The sequence below is a fragment of the Salmo trutta genome, chromosome 24 (genome assembly GCF_901001165.1).
Source record: "Salmo trutta chromosome 24, fSalTru1.1, whole genome shotgun sequence".
Lineage (NCBI taxonomy): Eukaryota > Metazoa > Chordata > Actinopteri > Salmoniformes > Salmonidae > Salmo > Salmo trutta.
In genome coordinates, this window is record NC_042980.1 from 19,657,682 (window position 1) to 19,681,761 (window position 24,080).

The following is a 24,080-nucleotide window of genomic DNA, read 5'->3' on the forward strand; positions in this document are numbered from 1 at the left end:
AGATGAGACTGATACAGAATTGTCTGTTCTATGAAATAAATTCCCAAAGAATTGTTTTCGCAAATAGTCTTTTCTCTGTTACGCTGTGTGCACTGAACTGACAGTGATGTTGAGATGAAGGGATTTAAATAGTCTATAATGTGCACAACTCAAACAGTTGTGTGTAGCCAGCCTACTGTAGCTGCTGGCAAAGACATCCTGAGTGATCAAGTATAGGCTTTGAATGAAACTTTCCAGTGCTACTGTTTTTGCCATGTAATGTTATTAAAACAAAATCAGACTACTCCATAGTAGAATAGTTGACCTATTTACCTAGTCTGCTTGTGTTCAATGTGAGAGAAATATTCATCTTGAGGCCCATTCGAGTTGCGAGAGCCATAGGGAGGGAAACGTATTCTAACAAGCAGTCAATGCACAACAATTCTTAATGCAATCGTGGGAAAAACACTTTTGAAAGCAGTTTTGGCCTTTGTTAAAAAAAGAGGTAAAAAAAATAAACAAGTATGTGTATTAGAAATGGTGTAAAGAAGAATAAAATGGACAGAACCCCCAATCTATCAGCAATATTAAAGCTTTCCGTTGCTTCCCCGTTTATTTCTCTACGTCTACAATTGCCCGCGTGGTTTAGTAACTGCAGTTTTTTAAAACTGAAGTTTCAAGCATGGTTTAGGCGCAGCTGTTCAACGGAGCTCTTAAAGGGGCAATGGTGTCTTAAAAGGGCAATGACATGCTTTGTAATATAAAACCCAAAAATTTGAATTTGAGTGAATAATTTAAAATAATTAATAATAACAATCAAGATGTGTCCAATAGGATAAATGCAGATGGACTAAGCCATTAAGGTTGACTCAGATTTGCCAACAATGCTCCTTACAGGACACATCACTGTGCTCTATGCTCCTCTGTAAACTGCTCATCTCTGTATACCTGTTGCAAGACCCACTGGTTGATGCTTATTTATAAAACCCTCTTAGGCCTCACTCCCCCCTGCGGTACAGTTGAAGTTGGAAGTTTACATACACTTAGTTTGGAGTCATTAAAACTTGTTTTTAAACCACTCCACAAATTTCTTGTTAACAAACTATAGTTTTGGCAAGTCGGTTAGGACATCTACTTTGTGCATGGCACAAGTAATTTCTCCAACAGTTGTTTACAGACATATTATTTCACTTATAATTCACTATCACAATTCCAGTGCATCAGTAGTTTACATACACTAAGTTGACCGTGCCTTTTAAATGATGTCATGGCTTTAGAAGCTTCTGATAGGCTAACTGACTTCATTTGAGCCAATTGGAGGTGTAGATGTTGATGTATTTCAAGGCCTACCTTCAAACTCAGTGCCTCTTTGCTTGGCATTATGGGAAAATCAAAAGAAATCAGCCAAGACCTCAGGAAAAAAAAATGGTAGACCTCCACAAGTCTGGTTCATCCTTGGGAGCAATTTCCAAACGCCTGATGGTACCACGTTAATCTGTACAAACAATAGTACGCAAGAATAAACACCATGGGACCACGCAGCCGTCATACCGCTCAGGAAGGAGACGCTTTCTGTCTCCTAGAGATGAATGTACTTTGTTGTGAAAAGTGCAAATCAATCCCAGAATAGCAAAGGACCTTGTGAAGCATCATAATTCATTGTACATTGACCATTTTTTGTAGTTTTGGTTCTGTACTCTAGCACTTTGAGTTTGAAAGGATACAGTGAGGGTGAAGTGCAGTGTGTCAGCTTTAATTTGAGGGTATTTTCATACATATCAGATGAACAGTTTAGAAATTATGGAAGCTTTTGTACATAGTCCCCCCCCATTTTCGGGCATAAAAAAACATTGGACAGTTTAACATAATGTAGAATAAAGTAATCATTGTTAATATACTGCTCAAAAAAATAAAGGGAACACTTAAACAACACATCCTAGATCTGAATGAAAGAAATAATCTTATTAAATACTTTTTTCTTTACATAGTTGAATGTGCTGACAACAAAATCACACAAAAATAATCAATGGAAATCCAATTTATCAACCCATGGAGGTCTGGATTTGGAGTCACACTCAAAATTAAAGTGGAAAACCACACTACAGGCTGATCCAACTTTGATATAATGTCCTTAAAACAAGTCAAAATGAGGCTCAGTAGTGTGTGTGGCCTCCACGTGCCTGTATGACCTCCCTACAACGCCTGGGCATGCTCCTGATGAGGTGGCGGATGGTCTCCTGAGGGATCTCCTCCCAGACCTGGACTAAAGCATCCGCCAACTCCTGGACAGTCTGTGGTGCAACGTAGCGTTGGTGGATGGAGCGAGACATGATGTCCCAGATGTGCTCAATTGGATTCAGGTCTGGGGAACGGGCGGGCCAGTCCATAGCATCAATGCCTTCCTCTTGCAGGAACTGTTGACACACTCCAGCCACATGAGGTCTAGCATTGTCTTGCATTAGGAGGAACCCAGGGCCAACCGCACCAGCATATGGTCTCACAAGGGGTCTGAGGATCTCATCTCGGTACCTAATGGCAGTCAGGCTACCTCTGGCGAGCACATGGAGGGCTGTGTGGCCCCCCAAAGAAATGCCACCCCACACCATGACTGACCCACCGCCAAACCGGTCATGCTAGAGGATGTTGCAGGCAGCAGAACGTTCTCCACGGCGTCTCCAGACTCTGTCACGTCTGTCACGTGCTCAGTGTGAACCTGCTTTCATCTGTGAAGAGCACAGGGCGCCAGTGGCAAATTTGCCAATCTTGGTGTTCTCTGGCAAATGCCAAACGTCCTGCACGGTGTTGGGCTGTAAGCACAACCCCCACCTGTGGACGTCTTGCCCTCATGGAGTTTGTTTCTGACCGTTTGAGCAGACACATGCACATTTGTGGCCTGCTGGAGGTCATTTTTCAGGTCTCTGGCAGTGCTTCTCCTGCTCCTCCTTGCACAAAGGCGGAGTTAGTGGTCCTGCTGCTGGGTTGTTGCCCTCCTACGGCCTCCTCCGCATCTCCTGATGTACTGGCCTGTCTCCTGGTAGCGCCTCCATGCTCTGGACACTACACTGACAGACACAGCAAACCTTCTTGCCACAGCTCGCATTGATGTGCCATCCTGGATGAGCTGCACTACCTGAGCCACTTGTGTGGGTTGTAGACTCCGTCTCATGCTACCACTAGAGTGAAAGCACCGCCAGCATTCAAAAGTGACCAAAACATCAGCCAGGAAGCATAGGAACGGAGAAGTGGTCTGTGGTCCCCACCTGCAGAACCACTCCTTTATTGGGGGGGTGTCTTGTTAATTGCCTATAATTTCCACCTGTTGTCTATTCCATTTGCACACCAGCATGTGAAATGTATTGTTAATCAGTGTTGCTTCCTAAGTGGACAGTTTGATTTCACAGAAGTGTGATTGACTTGGAGTTACATTGTGTTGTTTAAGTGTTCCCTTTATTTTTTTGAGCAGTGTATTTGGTCGCATATTCTTTGCATGCAATGACTGCTTGAAATCTGCGATGCATCGACATCACCAGACGCTGGGTATCTTCCCTGGTGATGCTCTCCCAGGCCTGTACTGCAGCCATCTTCAGTTCCTACTTGTTTCGGGGACTTAGTGCCTTCAGTCTCCTCTTCAGCATGTAAAATGCACGTTCAATTGGATTCAAATCCGGTGATTGACTCGGCCAGTGAAAGATTTTCCACTTTTTGGCCATTAAAAACGCCTTCGTTGCTCTAGCGGTATGTTTAGGGTCATTGGACGGCACTTCATCATGCAGCAAGACAATGAGTTTGGAGGCATTTGGTTTTATCTGAGCAGATTAAATATTTCTGTAGACTTCAGAATTCATTGTTCTACTTCTGTCTGCAGTCACATCATCAGTGAAGACAAGTGAGCCTGTTCCCCTGGCAGCCATACAGGCCCAAGACATAACACCCCCTCCACCATGTTTCACGGATGAGGTGGTATGCTTTGGATCATGGGCATGTCTTTTTTTTCTCCACACTTTCCTCTTTCCATCATTCTGGTACATGTTAATCTTTGTCTCATCTGTCCATGATACTTTTTTCCAGAACTCTTGGGGCTCTTTTTAGGTGCTTTTTAGTGAACTGTAATCTCGCCTTTCTGATCAGGCTTATCAGTGTTTTGCATCTTGTAGTGTACCCTCTGTAGTCCTGCTGGTGTAGTCTTCTACGTATGGTTGACTGACACATCTACACCGGCATCCAGGAGAGTGTTTTTAATCTGTTGGGCTGTTGTCGGGGGATTTCTTCACCATAGTATTCTCCGGTCATCCACTACAGTGGTCTTTTGGGTCTTTTGACATAATTGAGTTTACCGTTTTTTTTTTCTTCCTGTTAACGATGAATCAAACTGTTGACTTGGGCATGCCCAGGGTTTTTGCAATGTTCCTGATTGATTGATTTTAATTTTTGAGCCTTAAAATGGCCAGCTTCATTTGCATCGATACTGTTGTCTTCCTTACGTTGTCACACCCCAACAGCAAAGTCTAGAATCAATACTATTCATCAACAGCTCTGCTGCATTCACTAACACAAATGAATACACCTGCCTAACGACACATCTGTGAAGCCAATTCAACAAATACTTGTAGTACCTTAAAAATGGGGGGACCATGTACAAAAGGTGCTGTCATTTCTAAACGGTATGAAAATACCCTCAAATTAAAGCTGACAGTCTGCACTTCACCCTCATTGTCATTATATTCTTTCAAACTCAAAGTGCTAGAGTACAGAACCAAAATATCAAAAACAAATTGTCACTGTCCAATGAATTATGGTGCTCACTGTATATCCACAGTAAAATGAGTCCTATATCGACATAACCTGAAAGGCCGCTCAGCAAGGGAGAAGCCACTGCTCCAAAACCGCCATAAAAAAGCCAGACTACGGTTTGCAACTGCACATGGGGATAAAGATTGTACTTTTTGGCGAAATGTCCTCTGGTCTGATGAAACAAAAATAGAACTGTTTGGAGGAAAGAGGGGGAGGCTTGCAAGCCGAAGAACCCCATCCCAACCGTGAAGCACGGGGTGGCAGCATCATGTTGTGGGGGTGCTTTGTTGCAGGAGAGACTGGTGCACTTCACAAAATAGATGGCATCATGAGGGAGGAAAATTATGTGGATCTCAAGACATCAGTCAGGAAGTTAAAGCTTGGTCGCAAATGGGTCTTCTAAATGGACAATGACCCCAAGCATACTTCCAAAGTTGTGGCAAAATGGCTGAAGGACAACAAAGTCAAGGTATTGGAGTGGCCATCACAAAGCCCTGACCTCAATCCCGTATAATTTTTTTGTTGTTGGCAGAACTGAAAAAGCATGTGCGAGCAAGGAGACCTACAAACTTGATTCAGTTACACCAGCTCTGTCAGGAGGAATGGGCCAAAATTCACCCAACCTCATGTGGGAAGCTTGTGGAAGGCTACCTGAAAAGTTTGAGCAAGTTAAACAATTTAAAGGCAATGCTACCAAATACTAATTGAGTGCATGTAAACTTCTGACCCACTGGGAATGTGATGATAAAAAAAAAAAGCTGAAATCATTCTCTCTTCTATTATTCTGACATTTCACATTCTTAAAATAAAGTGGTGATCCTGTCTGACCTAAGACAGGGAATTTTTACTAGGATTAAATGTCAGGAATTGTGAAACTGTGTTTAAATGTCTATGTTAATTTCCGACTTAAATTGTATCTACTGCAGCCGTCATCCTCCACATTCAACACCCATTCTGCCGGTCACATTCTGTTAAAGGTCCCGAAAGCACACACATCCCTGGGTCGCTCATCTTTTCAGTTCGCTGCAGCTAGCGACTGGAACGTGCTGCAACAAACACTCAAACCGGACAGTTTTATCTCCATCTCTTCATTCAAAGACTCATTCATAGACACTCTTACTGACAGTTGTGGCTGCTTTGCGTGATGTATTGTTGTCTCTACCTTCTTGCCCTTTGTGCTGTTGTCTGTGCCCAATAACGTTTGTAGCATGTTTTGTGTTGCTACCATGTTGTGTTGCTTCTAGGCTGTGTTGTCTTAGGTCTCTCTTTATGTAGTGTTGTTGTGTGTTTTGTCCTATATATTTATTTTCCAAGGGTCCTGGACTCCCTAAGCAAAGGGACTGGAATTGGTCAAACTCGTATTTTAATTGGATAGTTTGGCTTTTTGTCAAAAAAATTTTTTTTACATTTGTGTCTGCATCATGCATGAAGGAAGTTGGAGGTAGTTTTGTGAGTCTACAGGACTTTGTCATTGCGCTAACGCTAGTTAGGGAACATTGCTTGTGGAAGGAAGTTGCTATTTCTTTTTTCAGCACTGAGAAAATGTCAGGTCTGCTGAGCGTAAACTTGAACGTTGTGAAAATGATCAACTTCCTTTGCGGGTTTACTGTGAACACTGACATGCTGACCACAACGCCTGCATTGCGTGCTCGAGCATTGCAAAATAAATGTACATATGCATGTTATTAATTTCATCCATTTAATAATTTAATCAAAAGTTCTTACGCTCATCATGTATAGCCAGGCGTTTAAAATAGACATTGGTTCTATTTTGGCGCTTGACGTGCTGCTAGTCCCACCTTTTACATCTCCTCATTTAGTTTTTTAGGAGCATTTGCTCACGTGGGTGATTGAAAGCTGAACTGAGGTCCACACTCCAGTCCAGTTGGTGATGATAATGCACCTTAAAGTTGGTTGCCAACCGTCATATAAAGTCCATGGAAAAAGACGGAAGGAGGAGAGATTAGTAGAAACTAACTAGGTTTCCCCTTTTATATGTGTATTAATTGTCAGAGTAGAGCAAAACACGAATTTGTGTGACTCAAAATGGGTCAAAAGTCTACAACATTTACATTTTAGTCATTTAGCAGACGCTCTTATCCAGAGCGACTTACAGTAGTGAATGCATACATTTCATACATTTTTTTTCTCGTACTGGTCCGCCGTGGGAATCGAACCCACAACCCTGGTGTTGCAAACACCATGCTCTACCAACTGAGCCACACGGGACCTACAAAGATCTATAATAAAGGCGTTGTGCATTTCAGTTAAAATAACAACTCCATGTTTATATCCCAGGACAAATTAGCTAGCAACAAACAGCAAGCTAGCTAAATGTCCATGAATGTTTTTGTGTATTTCGACCTGTCCCCAAATGTAATGTATTTTGATATTTCAACCATCGTGTCCTAATCGCGTCTGGTGTGGATGGACAAAATCAGCATGCGGACGCATTCACGTGCCTGGTTTTGTCAGCATGTGAGGCTGTACCTGCTTTAAGTTAGTTTTAAGTGGCCAAGTAGGCAACTATGGCTATTTGATCATAATGTAGGCCTACAAGAGTGGTCAACCATTAAAAACTATTTGAGTAAATCCATCCTATAACATTTTAACATGGAAAATAGCTGTTCTATTATTCAAAATTGAGTCAACTTTGAGAACATTGTCCAAGAGTTCATCCGACTTGGTAAGTAGTTCAAGGGCCTCGTTGCCAAAATCCTAAACTAATGATAATTTTCCCTTAAAAGCATGATGGTCATTACTTTTTTACATGAAAGGGGAGGTTAACTTAGCCCCCGACAATCGATCAGAGAGCGACAATCGAGCTGATTTTTTTTTTTTTTTTTTTTTTTTTTTTACCGGGGTATGTTTTCTACTTCTCCTGGACAAGCTGCCTCATGTCTTTCCACATTTCCCTCATTCCTCCAGGCTTAGGCTCTAGCAGTGCCCCAAGCCTCTTTTTCAAAGACTTTACTAGAGATCTGTCTAGCTTTATTTCTTATGATTGCAACCATGTTCAGTATGTTTAAATGTGAATAATATATTAATGTGTGTTTATGTTCATACTTGTTTTCTCATACACACAGACTTCTGTGCATTGACACCACATCTACTTTAGAGATCTTTCATTTAGACCCCCGGCCTGCATTTACCCTAACATTCCCCCTCTCCTCCCTCGCTAGTCCAGTCCTCACCATCTCAGGCGCTGGCTCACAGATAGAAGTGTGAAGATTGACGAAGATCAGCACAAGACTGGTTGTTTGGCCCTGCCTGCCGAGTCGTTCATCACCCCACCCAGTCTTCAGTGGGGATCTCAGAATAGGCCCATTGCCATTCTCCTCCACAGATGGGCTAGCCCTCTAGTCAAGTTCTCTCAAGTTGCCTCCCAGATAACTGAAGTATCTTTCAAGACATGTTAATCTAACTTTCCCATTCATTCTAATTACCTCAAAGTGTCCACCCAGTCTTAAGATAACAACATTGAGACAAGAAACGTCAGCAAGTTAACTAGCATGCAATGAGAAGATAAGAGTTGTGTAAATTAACCTCCTTCCCCATGCTTCAGAGTGCTGTCCTGTCAACGTGTGTGTGCGTTTGTTTGGCTGCATTTGCACATTTGTCCTCAGGCTTTTAGAAAGCCAGCGAGGAGGAGACGGCAGCCTGAGAGCTTGCTAGAGTAACACAAAAGAAAGGGCCCACATCCAGTCAGAACAACCACTTCAGAAAGTCAAGGAGCAGCAAATAACACAGAAGTAAAGCATTGGAATAGATTAGGAAATGTCAGATGACAAGCTTCACTCTAAGAATGTGATCTGTCTGAAAATTATTTTGGTGATGTGAAATTTAGGCTCCAAAATCGACAGTCCTCTACTCTCGACAGTGGGTACTTTTTTTTTTTTAAAGAATAACCGACAACGACAGATTATTTTACCAACGTTTTATCTTGGCGCAACTAGCCTACAGCTGAACATTTTGGTTTTCTGTAGGCCTGTAAGAGACCATTTCCGTAGTGCCTAGCCTATTGGTTGTAAAGCACAACAACCACACAGTTAATTGGTCTCCATACTACACCCCGAGCATTGAGTCAGCTGTGTGAATGTTGAGTTCCATGCTGCTACAGTACCCAAGATATATGTCAGAGACACAGTCACATCCCCCAGGGTGACGTGGAGATGGTGTGTGACTCTGTTTGCCCTCCATGCGACGTCTGGCTCAGGTTCCCATGCATAACTAAACCAGTGTTTTGTTCTCAACAGAGACATCTGATTGGCCCACTGGCTAGGGTACCAGGGCACAGGCCCCGGGGGAATCCTACACTGTCAGGTGGCGTTCCTCGCCGCTGCTCCTCTCCTCTTTTCCTTCTCCCACTATACCCTCTTTATTATGAATCATCTTCATATTCACTCTCATTTAAGCGCTAGAAGCAACGGCATCTTTCTTGGGAATTTGAAGAGCTCCTTGTTTGGCTTGTTTTCTGTCTAGATTAGAACATGAGGAGTAGAGATGCTGAGTAAGAGTTGACGGGTTCACATACCAGTACTCTTTAGAGAAGGTATTTAGACCATGATTTATCGTCACTGGGCCTTCAAGTAAGTGCAGTCAAGATTATTTTATATCATATTGTACAACAGCTGATAAAACGAACACTGTAAAAGTGATCAGTGTTCTTTCCTGTTACTTGCTGGTTGAAAATACAATCTTCGCAGGACATTCTTATCAGCAGGTTTGCATGGACGGGAATTTTGGCTTTCTGTTGTGATTCACCGATGCAGTAACTTTGCTAATAGACCAATAGGAAAGCGTTCCAGGTTGGATAAATTAAATATTAAAGGGGACTATGAAAATGTACCATCACTCTGCATTCTTTGTCTCCCTCTCATTCAGATCACTTGATTATATTGACCTGGTGATTTAGAAAGCTGAACTCACCCCCAGCTCACAGGAACCTACTAATCCCACAGTGGCTAACACAGCAGGGTCAGTGCCAGCCAGAGGAAGAGAAAGAGGTGTCGCCCTCTGGTATCCTCTCGCTAGGGGTTGAGCGCATAATTGACAGTCAACAGCCCAGAGCTGCCAGTCTGCTGCCTGGAACTGGGGACTGGGGCTGTGACATGGACCCAACTGAGACTCTGCAGTCTCTCAGCTGAGACTGCAGCTCTGTGTCAACACCATCACCATCCACTCACTGGCACAGCACTGCTGTGATGTGAGTCTCAGGCGAAGCAGGGGGGGAGGAGAGGGCAGAAGGGAGACAAGTGGTTGTCACTGTCCCTAATGGGACTGAGCCAAGGGAGACAGAGTGCAACCACTCTGGCCTGGTTGTCATGGAGACTTGTGGCATGTGGATTTAACTTGGAGATGCGAACACAGTCTGACCCCCCAAATCTATGCATAGTCACTTTTCCCCTACAACCTACATGTACTAATTACCTCGACTAACCCGTACCCCCTGTATATAGCCTTGTTATTTTGTTACTTTATTTTTTAACTTTTAATTTATTTGGTAAATATTTTTTTTACTTGAACTGCGTTGTTGGTTAAGAGCTTGTAACTAAGAATTTCACGGTAAGGTCTACACCTGTTGTATTTGGCACATTTTATTTGACATACACTACCGGTCAAAAGTTTTGTAAAACCTACTCATTCAAGGGTTTTTCTTTATTTGTACTATTTTCTACGTTGTAGAATAGTAGTGAAGACATCACAAATATGAAATAACACATATGGAATCATGTGTTAAACAAATCAAAATATATTTTATATTTGAGGTTCTTTAAATAGCCACCCTTTGCCTTGATGACAGCTTTGCACACTCTTGGCATTCTCTCAACCAGCTTCATGAGCTAGTCACCTGGAATACATTTCAATTAACAGGTGTGCCTTGATAAAAGTTAATTGGTGGAATTTCTTTCCTTAATGCGTTTGAACCAATCAGTTGTATTGTGACGACAAGGTAGGGGTGGTTTACAGAAGATAGCCCTATTTCCTAAAAGACCAAGTCCATATTATGGTAAGAACATCTCAAATAAGCGAAGAGAAACGACAGTTCATTACTTTAAGACATGAAGGTTAGTCAATGCGGAAAATTTCATTAACTTTGAAAGTTTCTTCAAGTGCAGTTGCAAAAACCAAGCGCTATGATGAAACTGGCTCTCATGAGGACCGCCACAGGAAAGGAAGGCTGAGTTGCCTCTGCTGCAGGGGATAAGTTCAGTAGAGTTACCAGCCTCAGAAATTGCAGCCCAAATAAATGCTTCACCGAGTTCAAGTAACAGACACTTCTCAACATCAATTGTTCAGAGGGGACTGTGAATCAAGCCGTCATGGTCGAATTGCTGCAAAGAAACCACTACTGAAGGACACCAATAATAAGAGACTTCCTTGGGCCAAGAAACACGAGCAATGGACATTAGACTAGTGGAAATCTGTGCTTTGGTCTGGAGTCCAAATTGGAGATTTTTGGTTCCAACCACTGTGTCTTTGAGAGACGCGATGTAGGTGAACGTTTGATCTCTGCATGTGCATTTCCCACTGTAAAGCATGGAAGAGGAGGTGTTATGGTGTGGGGGGTGCTGTCGTGATTTATTTAGAATTCAAGGCACACTTAACCAGCATGGCTACCACAGCATTCTGCAGCGATATGCCATCCCATCTGGTTTTGGCTTAGTGGGACTCATTTTGTTTTTCAACAAGACAATGACCCAACACACCTCCGGGATTTGTAAGGGCTATTTTACTAAGAAGAAGAGGGATTGAGTGCTGCATCAAATGACTTGGCCTCCACAATCACCTGACCTCAACCAAATTATGATGGTTTGGGATGAGTCGGACCGCAGAGTGAAGAAAAAGCATCCAACAAGTGCTCAGCATATTTGGGAACTCCTTAAAGACTGTTGGAAAAGCATTCCAGGTGAAGCTGGTTGAGAGAATGCCAAGAGTGTGCAAAGCTGTCCTCAAGGCAAAGGGTGGCAATTTGAAGAATCTCAAATATTAAATATATTTTGATTTGTTTTACACTTTTTTGCTTACTACATGATTCCATGTGTGCTCATAGTTTTGATGTCTTCACCATTATTGTACAATGTAGAAAATAGTAAAAATTAAGAAAAACCTTTGAAAGAGTAGGTGTTCTAAAACTTTTCACCGGTAGTGTGTGTACGCTCGCGCACACACAATCAGATGTTTCCCATGAGTAATTATCTCTCTCTCCTCCCTCCCCGCCTCTCTCCCCCTCTACAGAAGCACGACCAGGGTCATGTCTTACTGGATGTAGTGTTTAAACACCTGGAGCTGACAGAAAGGGACTACTTCGGCTTGCATCTGGCCGACGACTCCTCAGACAGCCCGGTAGGTGCCAAGGTCAGACTCTTAGTGTTGACTGAAGTTGTTTCATCAATCACTCTCATTACCTATGGTCTCCATCAAGTGTCACTGATTTTAGCTTTTTCTGCTCACACCTAAATGTAACTGTCTGTGCCTTTTGGACATCTACTAGTGTAACAGTCATGGGTAAATGTCTGTAGACTATTGTGTTGCTGTGAGAAATGGACGTGGATTAATACAGCTAAGATGGGGAGGGTTGGAGTGAGTCAATTATGTTTCGAACCAATTCTTCTACATATAGTGCCTTTGGAAAGTATTCAGACCCCCTTAAATTTTCCACATTTTAAGTTACAGCCTTATTCTAAAAATGTTTTTTTTCCCCTCATCACCCCATAATGACAAAGCAAAAACAGTTTTTTAGAAATGTTTGCTAATTTATAAAAATATACATTATATTTCCATAAGTATTAAGACCCTTTGCTCAGTATTTTGTTGAAGTACCTCTGGCAGCGATTACAGCCTAGAGTCTTCTTGGGTATGATGCTACAAGCTCGGCACACTTATATTTGGAGAGTTTCTCCCATTCTTCTTTGCAGATCCTCTCAAGCCCTGTCAGGTTGGATGGGGAGCGTTGCTACACAGCTATTTTCAGGTCTCTCCAGAGATATTCGATCGGGTTCGGGCTCTTGGTGGGCCACTCAAGAACATTCAGAGACTTGTCCCGAAGCCACTCCTGCGTTGTCCTGGCAGTGTGCTTAGGGTTGTTGTCCAGTTGGAAGTTGAATCTTTGCCCCAGTCTGAGGTCTTGAGCGCTATGGAGCAGGTTTTCATCAAGGACCTCTCTGTACTTTGCTTCCCTACGGACAATTTCTTCGACCTCATGGCTTGGTTTTTGCTCAGACAAGCACTTTCAACGGTGGGACCTTATAATAGACAGGTGTGTGTGCCTTTCCAAATCATGTCCAATCAACTGAATTTACCACAGGTGGACTCCAATCAAGTTGTTGATCATCCTTGATCTTTCTATGGGAACAGGATGCACCTGAGCTCAATTTCGAGTCTCATAGCAAAGGGTCTGAATACTTACGTAAATAAGGAATTTGTTTTATTTTAAATACATTTGCAAACATTTCTTAAAACCAGGTCACTTTGTCATTATGGGGTATTCTGTGTAGATTGAGTATTTTCTTTATTTAAACAATTTAGAATAAGACTAATGTAACAAAAGGGGTCTGAATAATTTCTGAAGGCAATATAATTCAATCTACAATCCATCTGTTAGCCTAAATCGTGGTGGAAGCCTGTATGTTAACAGGACACATTGCATGCCACTACACCACAACTTGCTGCTCAATGACCCACACTGATGCAGTGTTAAGATCAACACGTGTTGTTGACACAGTCCTCATCACCCCTCCATAAGTGCTGTGTACTGTCACTACTGTGTGGTCAATTTGTACATAGCTAGTATCTAGCTACAGATCAACACGACCCTGCCTGCATTTACCTTATGGAAAACAGAGGTGGGATGAGGTAAAGTGAGAGGTGGAGGGGGCTGACTAGTGAATAATTGAGAGTGAGCAGGGTTGCTGAGGAACTTGTCTGAGTTTCTCCTCATCTATATTTTACAGAGGTGGCTGGATCCAAACAAACCCATAAGGAAGCAGTTAAAAAGTAGGTGAACATTCAATCTACTGCTCAGAAATGTATGGATTAACAGGGAAGTGGTTGTTTTAAAGTGGAAATAAAATAATCTGTCTCATTGTACATTTACAGGGGGATCGCCTTATAATCTGAGCTTCAGAGTGAAGTTCTTTGTGACAGACCCAAATAAACTTCAGGAAGAGTATACTAGGTAAGGATACTAATAAAGAGTACACTAGATAAGGACAACCTGCCATGTCATGCCCATATATGGAGACTAATTGCACAGGGTAACTGTTAAACTACAGGCCAGTATTACACTAACCAAAGCCCTAAACTGCTAATCGTACTAATGGGGATGAATAGATTAAACTTGTTAGGAATAGGTCCAGCAGGGTTTTAGAGCTCGCTACCAGTTAAAGACTAGAATCAACATGGTACATAGATCAGCCAAAAAATGACACATTGCACTGCTGGAAGCCTTGAACACAGCTAGTCATAAACAGAGTAGCATGCCATGGAGGCTCCTTGCCTCTATTGCTGGGGATTCCATACATGGTCAATAGAAACAGAGTTACAGTCTGGATACTCCAGTGTTGTTTAATCAATTTATGCTCTCAAGCATTTCCTTGCTCAACCAGCCTTATCAAGTGAGTGTACCACTTTGTATATCTAAGATACAGAGAGGCATGGATCTGTTCTGGATGTGCACTATTGATTCCAGACATCACACAACAATGCTGTTGAGCACTCTCACTATGATGAGATGAATTCAGTATTAGTTACTCACAACACAGTCTACAAGTTACATCATAGAAATGTAGCCTAAGCAATAAGCATCAGAGAAGCTCCATGTGAGTGGGTCCTGTCCAGTCGCACTATTCTACTGTAATTGGATTGTGGATTGTCCAAATGGGTTCTATGGCCCATAATCATAGAGGCATCTTTATCATGTTGTTGGTGTAACTGCTCTCCTTATTCCACTAGGTACCAGTATTTCCTCCAGCTCAAACAGGACATCCTGACAGGAAGGTGAGTTGGCTGTCCTTATTTACACTGGTTCAGCAGCACGCTCGCACACTGCTCTAGTGACCTTACAGATTCTACCTGCCCAGCACTTTGACACACTACTCTAATAGTAGCTGCCATTGATAAAAGCTTTGATTTTCCTATTGATCCAAATTTATCAATGTCATGACTTGTGTTTTTGATTTGTGGCCCACAGACTGCCCTGCCCGCACAACACTGCCGCGCTCCTGGCGTCCTACTCTGTTCAATGTAAGTTCCAATCCCCAGGCGTGCTTCCAGAGATGCACATGATAAACATAAATAGGGATATGTAGCTACTGGTAGTTAGTTTACCCATTTGATCTCTGTTGTGTTATATGAGGCTGCACAGTGTTTGGCCACTAAGTGACTCAAATGCTTTTAGTGTGAGAGGACTAGGAAGATGTGTGTTGAAAGCTTTTAGCTGAGAGTCAGTGTACTCAGCAGGACTTTCCGATAGTCACTTGTTGTGTGCCAACTTGCATAACGTTTTACGGCGTCAAATGTATTTAATTATCTCGCTTAGCGCTGTGGCGGTCATGAAATTTCGTCAGCCGGTGATTGTCAAGCAAATAACTGTCGATCTCACGGTAATTGACCGTTAATTAACATAAATACATTTAGCATCTCCTGGCTTCCCCACACAGCCTTCAAGCCAAGAAGTCTAATAAATCCATGTAACATAGCCTACACCTTCACAATAAATTCAATATTTATTTTACACGGGTCTAAAGAAACATGATATGAAAAAAAATTCTGAAGAAAATAATAGCATACCACAAATGGCTGTGGGCTACACAAGTTCATTTAGCAGACTAGATTTGCTTATAATTCCGTGGCATTATTTTATATTATTTTATAGTATGAAGAATGCAATTCAACAAAGCTGAATAAAATATAAATATTTGCTCAATTATTTGAGGGAGTGTGCACATGCGGCTTCTGTGTTGAGCGGTTAACAAAGAAATGGTTACTCCTATATGCTTTGTTTAGAGTTTATGTACCTTTAGTTGTTCTACAAATGTTGTGCTGTATGTTTTAGATTTTTAATACATTGTAAGGCTGCATGATGAGAATCTAATGATTTGAAAAAAGTAGCTTGAAAGGCAGAGCTCTGCTTTGTTTTTTTGCGCATGCTGTTGTCTCAAATCAAATGCTATTGGTCACATACACACATTTGCGTGTTTAGAGAAATGCGTGTGTTCCTATCTCCAACAGTGCAGTAGTATCTAATAATTCAATACAGACACACATCTCAAAGTAAAAGAATGGAATTAAGAAATATATAAATATTAGATTGAGCAATGTCGGAGTGGCATTGACTAAAATAGAGTAGAATAGAATACATATGAGATGAGTAAAGCAGTATGTAAACATTATTAAAGTGATTTGGGTTCCATTTATTAAAGTGGCCAGTGATTCCAAGCCTGTGTATATAGGGCAGCAGCCTCAAAATAAATCAAATTTATTTTTATAGCCCTTCTTACATCAGCTGATATATCAAGGTGCTGTACAGAAACCCAGCCTAAAACCCCAAACAGCAAGCAATGCAGGTGTAGAAGCACGGTGTCTAGGAAAAACTCCCTAGAAAGGCCAAAACCTAGGAAGAAACCTGGAGAGGAACCAGGCTATGAGGGGAGGCCAAGTCCTCTTCTGGCTGTGCCGGGTGGAGATTATAACAGAACATGGCCAAGATGTTCATAAATCCCCAGCATGGTCAAATAATAATAATCACAGTAGTTGTCAAGGGTGCAACAAGTCAGCACCTCAGGAGTACATGTCAGTTGGCTTTTCATAGCCGATCATTGAGAGTATCTCTACCACTCCTGCTGTCTCTAGAGAGAGGAAAACAGCAGGTCTGGGACAGGTAGCACGACCGGTGAATAGGTCAGGGTTCCATAGCCGCAGGCAGAACAGTTGATACTGGAGCAGCAGCACGGCCAGGTGGACTGGGGACAGCAAGGAGTCATCATGCCAGGTAGTCCTGAGGCATGGTCCTAGGGCTCAGGTCCTCTGAGAGAGAGAAAGAGAGAATATACTTAAATTCACACAGGACACCGGATAAGACAGGAGAAATACTCCAGATATAAGACTGACCCTAGCCCCCCCGACACAAACTACTGCAGCATAATACTGGAGGCTGAGACAGGAAGTGTCAGGAGACACTGTGGCCCCATCCAATGATACCCCCGGACAGGGCCAAACAGGCAGGATATAACCCCACCCACTTTGCCAAAGCACAGCCCCCACACCACTAGAGGCATATCTTCAACCACCAACTTACCATCCTGAGACGAGGCCGAGTATAGCCCACAAAGACCCTGTCCGGGTTGGCGCCCCCCCTTGGAAGACTACGTCAGCGACTCAACCCACTCAAGTGACGCACCCCTCCTAGGGACGGCATGGAAGAGCACCAGTAAGCCAGTGACTCAGCCCCTGTAATAGGGTTAGAGGCAGAGAATCCCAGTGGAGAGAGGGGAACCGGCCAGGCAGAGACAGCAAGGGCGGTTCGTTGCTCCAGAGCCTTTCCGTTCACCTTCACACTCCTGGGCCAGACTACACATATGACCTACTGAAGAGATGAGTCTTCAGTAAAGACTTAAAGGTGCAGTGTTGCGTAACTGGGTGGAAGCTGGCTAGTGATGGCTATTTAACGGTCTGATGGCCTTGAGAGAGAAGCTGTTTTTCAGTCTCTCGGTCCCAGCTTTGATGCACCTGTACTGACCTCTCCTTCTGGATGATAGCGGGGTGAACAGGCCGTGGCTTGGGTGGTTGATGTCCTTGATGATCTTTTTGGCCTTCCTGTGACATCGGGTGCTGTTGATGTCCCGGAGGGCAGGTAGTTTAAACCCTGGTGATGTGTTGGGCAGACGGCATCGCCCTTTGGAGAGCCCTGCGATTGTGGGCGGTGCAGTTGCTGTACCAGGCGGTGATACAGCCCAACAGGATGCTTTCAATTGTGAATCTGTGAAGTTGGAGGGTTTTAGGTGGGACCAAAAATGCACAATTTGGCAAGCACTTGATAATGCCTCGAATTGCACTGCGGCATCTCCTTTGTGTCACTGCGACAGCTGTCAAAAGACGTATCTGGTAAATTCATTCTGGCCATCTACTCCGATTTCAGAGCACTCCCGTCTGAGTGTGCCAGAGCGCAGAATAACAGATACATTTACGAACGCTCAACACCCGTTGAATATGGACGATGTCATTAAACGTTGGCAAAAAGCATAATTACATTGCCAGCAGCACAGTTGCAGTCACCAACGCTCTGGATAACTTATACAGCCTAACCAGCTCTGCTAGGGTGAGTAAAATGGTCAGTGAGCTGTTCTCTCATTTGTGTCTGGAAGTAGCTAGCCAACGTTAGCTAGTTAGTTTGGGTGCTTGACTACTGCTGTTTGGCCAGAACGCTCGGATCAACCCTACTCCTCGGCCAGAGCGTCCAGTGTGTGCTCTAAGCGCTCTGAGTGTGAAATGCTCAGAATTTACGAACGCCCAGAGCACAGTCTGGCACTCCAGATTCAATTACGAACACACCATAGTATAAGCCAGCCTTTAGTCTTAATCTTTGGTTGTTTAGTACATAGCCTCACATGTTAATCCTTAAAGAGATGGGTGGGGCTGAAGCTTAACCTCTACGGGCTAGGGGGCAGCATTGAGAATTTTGGAAAAAATATGTGCCCATTTTTAACTGCCTCCTACACCAACTCAGAAGCTAGAATATTCATATTATTGTTCAGGTTGGATAGAAAACACCCTAAAGTTTCTAAAACTGTTTGAATGGTGTCTGTGAGTATAACAGAACTCCTATGGCAGGCAAAAACCTGAGAAGGTTTCATGCAGGAAGTGGCCTGTCTGACAAGGAGTCGTTCTTCTTGTCTCTGTTTATTGAAGAGTAAGGATCTTAGCTGTAACGTGACAATTCCTAGGGCTCCAATAGGCTCTCAGAACCCGGGAAAAACCTGAACGATGACGAGGCAGCCTCAGGCTGAAACACATCATCTCCTTTTCCAAGTGTTGCATCAGGGGACAACAGAATTAGGCGCGTGCGCGATTCGCCCCCGTGGAGTATTTTCATTCGGCTGTTTAGCTAATTGCAGATTCCCGGTCGGAATATTATTGCTTTTCTACGAGATAAATTGCATAAAAATTGATTTTAAACAGAGGTTGACATGCTTCGAAGTACTGTAATGGAATATTTAGAAATCCTTTGTCACGTTCTTCGCCATGCGCACGACCGTGATTTAGCATTCTGATAGTGTCTAGAACGCACGAACAAAACGCCGCTGTTTGGATATAACGATGGATTATTTGGGACCAAACCTACATTTGTTATTGAAGTAGAAGTCCTGGGAGTGCATTCTGACGAAGAACAGGAAAGGTAAGACCATTTTTCTTATAGGAAATAGGATTTTGATGAAGGCTAAACTTGCCGGGTGTCAAAATAGCTAGCCCGTGATGGCTGGGCTATGTACTTAGAATATTGCAAAATGTGCTTCATCCGAAAAGCTATTTTAAAATCGGACATATCGAGTGCATAGAGGAGTAATGTATCTATAATTCTTAAAATAATTGTTATGCTTTTTGTGAACGTTTATCGTGAGTAATTTAGCAAATTGTTAGTAAATTCCCCGGAAGTTTGCGGGGGGTATGCTTTTTCTGAACGTCACATGCTAATGTAAAAAGCTGGTTTTTGATATAAATATGAACTTGATTGAACAGACATGCATGTATTGTATAACATAATGTCCTAGGTGTGTCATCTGATGAAGATCATAAAAGGTTAGTGCTGCATTTAGCTGTGGTTTAGGTTTTTGTGACATTATATGCTAGCTTGAAAAATGGGTGTCTGATTATTTCTGGATGGGTACTCTGCTGACAATCTAATGTTTTGCTTTCGTTGTAAAGCCTTTTTGAAATCGGACAGTGTGGTTAGATTAACGAGAGTCTTGTCTTTAAATAGCTGGAAAATAGTCATATGTTTGAGAAATTGAAGTAATAGCATTTCAAACGTTTTAAAAATCTCGCCACAGGATTACACTAGCTGTTACGTAGGTGGGACGAATTCGTCCCGCCGGTCCCATAGAGGTTAAGAGGGTGTGAAAGATGCTGAATGGGTGTAGACAAAGGTAGAGCTCTCCAGTAGGTGTACCAAAACATTCAAGGGCCATATTCTCAAAAGTGAGGTTACAAGTTTATCCGCTTTCAAAGCAGAATTATTTTCCCATTGTTCCTCAACTGTAGTGTATGATATACCATTTTCTTGCTCGGAGTCGCTACTTTTATCCAATGTAAAAACATCACCATTTCATTACAAATGTTTTTATTGGACTGTTGTGAGTATCTGTCAGCTCTGTCAGTGGCTTGTCAACTCCTGTCACTGATGGCTAAACCCCCTTAAGATACATATTTTTTTTGTCAACATTCCCCCCCTCCCAAAATGTAATCACTGTTCTGCAACATTGCAAGCACTTAAATTGTTTAAGCATATTAGACCTAAGGGATAATGTTGGCTTTATACATGTTTTATGTACTAAATCTAGAAAAACATGCCAAATGCTAACAAAATTAGCTCTGGGGAATTTAATAGTGCTTTAAAACAAAACAAAAAGAAGTTGGGAGATTTTGTATTACATATTTGAATAATCGAATGTTAGAACTAAACAATAAAGGCCTTTTAAACACTTGGACAATTGTAAGAACTAAATGCCCTTTATTGGGTCTGATGGAGTTTACAAAAATCAAGTTAGTTGCATTTGATAAAAATAAATAAATAGGTTGTTCCTTTACATGGTGTGATAGACTAAAGTATCAGCTATCAAAATAGATATTTCAAATGTTATTAATCTTTCAAGAATCCCTGAGCTCTAAAACTGCAACATTTTCTCTCATCCTCATGACAAAGTGTAAAATAACATGAGATTATCTATAAAACTGCACATTTCCTCTGCTTGGACCTTGAGGGGGGCCCTACCAAACTGTGCTACGCCACTGAAGTAGATAAAATACTATGTTGCAGAGTACTGCTGCTGCTCAGCCTTGAACAGACATGTCCGGAATACTGTAGCACAATATAGCCTTTTCAGCTCAGCTCAACTCCTCATGGGAAAGAATAGCCGAGTGGCCCAGCAGCTCAACTCCGTAACCAACATGCTATCTACATGTTAGCCTAGCCTAGTGGTCTACAGCTGGCACAGAGCCACATTCTCCAATTGTTGTGGGCGTTAGCCTGAGGAGTGTATCTTCTCAACTTTTCATCAGATTGACCTTAATAATGACTCCTGATGGATTGGAGAGGAGGGGGTTAAGGAGTATGTTTCTCATTGACTGTCCCATCTCCACTGCAGCGACCCGCTGAGGCTCGCCTCACTCTCCAGGGCTTTTCATTGGGAGTCTCACTGCTATATAGATCACTAGAGGGATTTGAACTGCACCGCCATGTAACACAACTATCCCATGTCCAGACACTTACTTAGGCCTGTATTAGCTCAATGTCTCTACTCATGAGAAGGGTTTCATGCTATTGTAGCCATGGGGTTAAGGGTATGAAACATGATGGAATGCTGCTGTTAATTCGGCTTAGTTTTGCGAAATCGGTGAGGCTGATCAAATTCGATCAAGAAATGCACTCTGCTGAAGCCTCTGGCATTAGTGCTGTGTAGATATTTCTTTGCATAAATCCATAGGCAATTTACTGTTTAGTTTGAGCGTGCTTTTTTTCTTTCTGGTGATTACATCAATAACTGTGTTTTGAATTGATGTGTTTGTCAGTGATAGTCGTGAGCCAGTGGTTAATAAGAGGTCCACTCATATGAATTGAGGCCCTTTCACACACGACCGCAAGCTAATGGATCTAAGGTACTTAGCTACTGTAGAGGTGGTTGGAGCACCAAAGGCTTCTCAACCACTTGTCTCTTTCATTAATAGACATCAAAACCAGGCTTTTGATTGAGGTTATTGTCTTCTATTCGTTACTGCATTGATAGGTAATGGTTTATCTTTCATATACAGTATAAGCCTGCTGTTTTCTGCATCAAATAGGGAGTTGACTTGACTGTCTACTATTTTAATTTATTTGACTCACTCTCTGCACTGTGTAGCTGAGCTGGGGGACTACAGTGATTTGGAGCATGCTCCTGGTTACCTCTCAGAGTTCTGCTTCGTCCCCAACCCGCCCCAAGGCTTCGACAAGGAGGTCACCAAACACCACCAACAGCACAGGTAGGGGCCCATCTTCACAAGACATGCATACTCTCTTTCTGATCCAAGAAACAAAAGATGGCGCCGACAGACACGGTCACCCTGTTTCTAGCTCCTAGTCAACTTTGCAGTATTTTTTTTTTTTAGTTGCTCAGAACATTTCTAGTACTATTACCTACATCCAAAAAGAACTTGTCTACTGCTGTACTAAGTTTTTATTAAATGTGTAGTTTAACATTTACAGCATTGATTGATAGGAACTAGGAAGATAAGCCTTTCGCTGCACTCACCATAACACCTGCTAAACTGTGTACGCGACCAATACAATTTTGGTTTGATTTTGATGTTCATACACAGCTGTATACTCATTTTACTTGTCTGCACCAGCTTTCATAGCAGAGAAGGTTTCCATGGTTTTATTGAGTGAATTTCTGAGAAAAAGCGTGGCCTCACTGTACAGCTCCATTTTCTGTGCATGGGTTACTAGCTGTGGAGTTTGAGGCACCTTCCCTCTCTCATGCATTCCTCGGTCTTCCTCCTCAGTGGCCTGTCTCCTGCCCAGTCAGAGTTTAATTACCTGAACACAGCAAGGACACTGGAGCTGTACGGAGTGGAATTGCACTATGCAAGGGTAAGACTATTCCCCTGTGTTTGTGTGTGTGTCACTGCTACCGTATAAAGGCACTTTTCATAGCACCACTGACACCAATGTTTCATACAGCTGTGCCTTAGATCTAGAAAAGCCTGTGCTTTCTAACCCAGTAGGTAGAAATGTGTCGAGGCAGAGTTAAGGTTGAAACATGCGCGTACAGTAGTATATCATTCTAATGTACAAGTCTGCCTGTTCCTCTGGCCTGTGCCGCCAGGGCCTCATGAAGTTATTAAGGCTTTGGATTCCTGTACAGCTGAGGAACAGCAGAACCACAGAGCCGCGACGAGCCGTCTGTCTGTGTGTGTGTGTCTCTGAAGAAAGAAAGACTAGCAGGGCAGAGCACTCCAGTGTCAAAAGGCCTTAAACTAATCCGGCAATTGTACAGAGATTTCCCTCATTGTCCGATTAGACAGGCTTTTCTCTTTGCCCCAGATAATGTGTCTGTCTGCATGCTTTTATGTGCGTGTTTGGGTGTCTTGGTGTGTGTCTGTTTGACCGTCTAGGTTTGCTTGTTTTTGTCTGGATAATAGTTTGGTTCATAAGACAGAGCAGGTCACGCAATGGCCAGGTTATACGTAGACAGTCCTGGTAAAATGAGTCAAAGGCAGATCTAAAAAGAGGCCCCAGCCACCATTGTCCATCCAGCCATTTCTTTCTCTAGAATGATCACCACACTTTGACTATTAGTGGAGAGGTATCAAGTTTTATGTATACAGCACATTTCAGACATGGAATGCAACACAATGTGCTTTACAGGAAAAAATTAATAAAAAATAATTGAAATAAAAGCTGAACTATTTACTACACAACAAACATAAGAAAACAAAAGAATGACAAGAGTGATTGTGCCCCATTTTAAGCTGAGGACAATCCTCCCCCCCTACTGATATCCGGCCCTAGCCACTAAGCGACTGCTAGCGCGTGGGGGGCTCCCCCCAACCAAAATGTAGCTTAGGGCCACCAAAAGGCGTCCCTCCCCCCACCCCTGCATTAGGGGGAAAGGGTCTGTGTCTGTACACCAGCCAAAGCTCCCACCAGGCTTTGCCCACTGTCAGGGTACTTAGACTCTTAAGCCACCAATGTTTCTCGTTGATTTCCTTCCTTCCTGTGTTTCTTCATCCCAATCTTCCTCTTTCTCGCTCTCTGTTCCAGGATCAAAGTAACACTGAGATTTTAATTGGGGTGATGTCCGCAGGGATCGTGGTTTACAAGAACAGGGTACGAATCAACTGCTTTCCCTGGTGAGTGACAAACTGAAGACTTGATTCTGATACAAGATGAGGTGATTTGTGAATCAGAGAATGAATTTGATCGCAGCTACAAGAGGATCCTTTGTGATCCCAAATAGCATACACTTTTGTAGATTGTGTTAGAAATTTAAATGTTCACTGTGTGTGTGAGTAGGAAGAGGATATGTTTTGTTTTTTCAGCTATATATCATCGA

The 24,080-nt window shown here is 42.7% G+C and overlaps 1 protein-coding gene across 6 annotated transcripts in view; it reads left to right on the forward strand.

The window, feature by feature from the left end:
- LOC115160873 (tyrosine-protein phosphatase non-receptor type 4) overlaps positions 1-24,080 on the forward strand; it is a 102,690-nt gene that overhangs the window by 38,690 nt on the left and 39,920 nt on the right. For 4 of the 6 annotated variants that reach the window (XM_029711359.1, XM_029711363.1, XM_029711364.1 and 1 more), the window contains exons 3-10: positions 12,010-12,129; positions 13,725-13,767; positions 13,870-13,948; positions 14,725-14,769; positions 14,963-15,015; positions 21,885-22,005; positions 22,528-22,615; positions 23,789-23,877. In XM_029711359.1, coding sequence (XP_029567219.1) covers positions 12,010-12,129; positions 13,725-13,767; positions 13,870-13,948; positions 14,725-14,769; positions 14,963-15,015; positions 21,885-22,005; positions 22,528-22,615; positions 23,789-23,877 — 638 coding nt within the window. The remainder of the gene's footprint in view (positions 1-12,009; positions 12,130-13,724; positions 13,768-13,869; positions 13,949-14,724; positions 14,770-14,962; positions 15,016-21,884; positions 22,006-22,527; positions 22,616-23,788; positions 23,878-24,080) is intronic. The other 2 variants (XM_029711361.1, XM_029711362.1) reach the window with 1 other exon arrangement.